At 37.6% G+C, this 4,010-nt stretch overlaps 1 protein-coding gene across 1 annotated transcript; it reads left to right on the top strand.

Moving 5' to 3' along the window:
- Window positions 1–2,443: 2,443 nt before the first annotated feature.
- LOC145066333 (protein TIFY 10A-like) lies at window positions 2,444–3,639 on the top strand. Its single transcript, XM_079013563.1, has 3 exons — window positions 2,444–2,683; window positions 2,810–3,158; window positions 3,274–3,639. The coding sequence occupies exons 1-3, from the start codon at window positions 2,533–2,535 to the stop codon at window positions 3,383–3,385; spliced, it is 612 nt and encodes a 203-aa protein (XP_078869689.1). The 5' UTR covers window positions 2,444–2,532; the 3' UTR covers window positions 3,386–3,639.
- Window positions 3,640–4,010: the final 371 nt, after the last annotated feature.

Raw genomic sequence — 4,010 nt, 5'->3', positions numbered from 1 at the left:
ATACCGGAGCAGCAGCAGTTAGCTTCCAGAGCCGTTCACACAGCAGCCAGTTCACGAGGTGAGTTTCCTTCCAGTAGTAACGGGTCTAAGGCCACAATGCTGGCCCGCTTAGCTAGCAGTCAGCTTCGGACCTCGATCCGATGTAGTAGTTAGTATGTTTGATGCCTTCGTGGTTCAGATAGGATAAGTGTTTATGCCAGTTGATATGTTTATGCTATGTTCAGTCAGCTTCGGACTTCGGTCTGATGTAGGGGACAGAGGTCCAGTCAGCTTCGGACTCCGGTCCGATGTAGGGGACGCAGGTCCCAGTCAGCTTCGGACTTCGGTCCGATGTCTCAGTCAGCTTTGGACTTCGGTCCGATGTCCTAGTCAGCTTCGGACTCGGTCCGATGTAGGGGACGAAGGTCCCAGTCAGCTTCGGACTTCGGTCCGATGTTCCAGTCAGCTTCGGACTTCGGTCCGATGTAGGGGGCAAGGCCCCGGTTAGCCGGACTTCGGTCCGATGCAGTGGGCAAGGCCCAGTATGTGCTTTATATGTTTGTGTGGTATGTGGTAGTTTGGGGGAGCTCACTAAGCTTCGTGCTTACAGTTTCAGTTTTGGTTTCAGGTACTTCCGCAAGCAAAGGGAAGAGCTCGGGATGATGACATCGCACACACCACAACTACAGTTTTTATCCTGGGAGTTGATCAGTTATCTTAGATATGTTTTGAGACAGTCATGACACCGTTTTTCTCATTTGTATTTTAGTATGGTTTTGAGATTTGCAACACATGGTCTTATTATGATATACTCTGTTTTATGATTTTGGTTATATTAAAAATGAAATTTTCGGGTCGTATTTTTGGGTCGTTTCAGCACACCTCACGGCCTAAATGCCAATTAGGCATGTCATATCATTAATCTCTCATTGAACTATACATTATAGATGTTCTAAATATTACTCATAAATACCCTAATCATTACGTATCAATGCTAAAAAAATTGAGTAAACGTCAGCTACCTTAAATCTCAAAATTTTCGAAAAAAGCAGAAGTTATGTTTAAAGAATTTGTTCTCTTTCTAGAGCTCTAAACTTTAATTCTTCAAAATTGGCAAGATTCAAAACTTGAATTTCCAAGTACAAGTTTTATTTTCTTAACATGGATACTTGTTACATTTTCAGATTTCAGGTGTCACACAAGACACAAAACTTTCCTTCATCCATAACCTACATCTTAATTTGCTATATATGTTGATACATGGATTATAGATCAACATGAACATGGTACATGTCAAAGACAAAGGAAAGCTACCTAACTTCAACATGCATATGCATTTGCTATCTTGAAGGAGAGTTACATAAAAGTCTTGATGGGCTAAAAGCGCTCATAAACCATCAATGCCCAACGCCCCAACCCTTTGATCCAATTTCCTTTATTATTTGCGGTTCTGATCTTAACATGTTGGTTTTTTTCTAGAATATTTCGTTTCCACCTATTTTCGTGTGTAGGTAAATTACAAACTTATCATTAATATTTATCAGTCACATAATTTTTAGATATTTGTTGCAATCACCTTTATAAGGGTGGGCCTTTTATTGAAAATCCAAAGAATATTGGAACATATATATTACGAGTTTTCTGTTGAAGCATGTGCTTATATAAACACGGTTTTTACTTTTTACTTCCATTAATACATCTTTTTATTCAAAAAAAAAAGTTGTATCATATTCTTCATCTTGAAAACGACTTTAATTTGAACGATTACATCTCTTTGATTTGAAATGGGTTCGTGTCCAAGCCGCGTTACAGTAATTAAAAAGGACCCCGACATCAAAGTAATTTCCAAGTAAAGTTGTAATTAGTAATTTATTAACAGTATAAATAAATAATAAATAAATATATAATATCCACATGGAAAAGACATAATGCCTATGATTACTTTATGTACGTATTATATACTATATAGCATGTGATTGCGCGTTGGTCCACACGGTTAGGGGCCACGCGTCGAGCTATGGGTCGCTATTTCATTTGGGTTTATTATTTATTATTTAATATTTAATATTTGTATTTGTAATTAGCAACGTGTTTTGGCGTTGCTACCCATGTGCATGTGGGTGGTGGACGGCGACTTCCACTCTTCCAAACCATATTTTTATAATCCATTTTTATGCATGTGTTGTATCTATTTTATATCAATTAAAGCTACCCCATTATGACCCTTGATATGATGCCATAAACAAATATTCTAGAAATCAATGGTGAGATTGGAACAAGGGTATAATGGGGAACAGAAAAAAAAGGTCTGCCGTTGTAGCACGAGGTAAACAATATCGGAATAAAAAGATTAATAAATATAAGGGGGACAAGGTGGGTCCGTGGAAGTTGCCAAGAACACGACTCCATTGCAATGCTTTTCAAGATTCATCACCCACTATATATGTCACAAGCCAATTAATCACCTTTCCTCAACTTAAACATCTTAAGTTTTCAGATTCATAGCAGGGTTTCCTTTTCCTTTTTCCTTTTCTTGTTCTTGTTCTTGATATTATGTCTACTTCATCGGAAATTGTTGATTCCGGTAGATTTTCCGGCCAGAATATGCCGTCCAGAGCTCCGGAGAAGTCCAGCTTCTCCCAGACTTGTAATCTGTTCTCTCAATACATGAAGGAAAACGCCACTTTCCCAGATCTAACTCTTGGTAAGTTTTTTATTTTCTTGATTATTCCAACAATCAGAAGCTTTTAATTAGTTCTTGGATTATTTAATTTAAACATGGTTTCTTGAAGGTAAAGATTGATTTTTTATGGTTTATAAATTTTTTCAGGTAGGAGGACAACACCATCAACTGCCACCATGAATCTTTTCCCGATGGCTGAAACCTCACCGACGCCTGTCCAGCCGCAAACCACCGCCGGACAGATTCAATCAAGACCGATGACTATCTTCTACAACGGTCAGGTCATCGTGTTCAATGATTTAGCGCCTGAGAAGGTTAAGGAAATCTTGATGTTAGCTGGGAAAGGAGTTCCTCAGAAGCCCACAAAACCAGATGAAGTTTTGAATAGTATCGTGCATGATAGCATCAAGATTCAACGTCCTCAGCCTGTTGTTGCAGATCTTCCGATAGCAAGAAAAGCTTCCCTCGCTAGATTCTTGGAGAAGAGGAAAGACAGGTAATTAATGAACAAACAAATCAAGACTAATAATTACTCGATCATACGCGATTAATTTCTTACATGTTTGATTGGATTCTGATAAACAAAACTTTGTTTTGCGAATTTATTACAGAATTACGGCTCGATCGCCATACCAAACGCAAGGTGATTCAAAGCAAGAAGATAGCAAGACGTGGCTGGGACTCGGTGCACAATCACACATCCAATTTCAGCTGCAACAGTGATATAATAACGTACGAGTGTTATCATATTTAAAGATGGTTCAAACTTCAACGAATCGCTCAAGCATGTTAATTACGTTTAGGATCGATGATGTTTTTTAATCATGCATGTTCTTTTTAACGGATGTCCGGTTTAACTACAGAAATTTCTAACCTGTTTTTGCGTCTTTCTTGCCATGAATTGAGAGACGTATTGTAATAGTAATAGTTTTACATGTGATATGGGGTTAATGGAGGTATACTATTATTCTTTAAAAGTGTCGATTGTTTGGTGTGTTATTTTTGCACGACTCTTGAATCAAAACATATATGCAAACATGTAACATGTGGGTGGGAAGTGGGAAGTGGGAACCTAATTCGATGATATGTTAAATTAACTTTCTGGTGTTCGGCCAGATTTGACTCCATTATTAGTGTTCCAAAAGCGGCCCAAACAATATATAAATTAATTAAAGAAATAAAAAAGAATATGTCTTACTCTCATGTTTTCCTAATTTTTAATGTTCTTAAATTCTCCAATTTGTATAATCAAGCCTTCGGTTCGTTAATAAGAAAACAAGATCAAAAGTATTAATGTTAGCTATGGGCCTATGGTTGACGAAAAGAATATATTATTCAATATCAGAAA

The sequence above is a fragment of the Lactuca serriola genome, chromosome 8 (genome assembly GCF_051521515.1).
Source record: "Lactuca serriola cultivar US96UC23 chromosome 8, Lser_US96UC23_V15, whole genome shotgun sequence".
NCBI lineage: Eukaryota > Viridiplantae > Streptophyta > Magnoliopsida > Asterales > Asteraceae > Lactuca > Lactuca serriola.
Note: the sequence above shows the minus strand (reverse complement) of the source record. Positions and strands in the feature narration are given on the sequence as shown.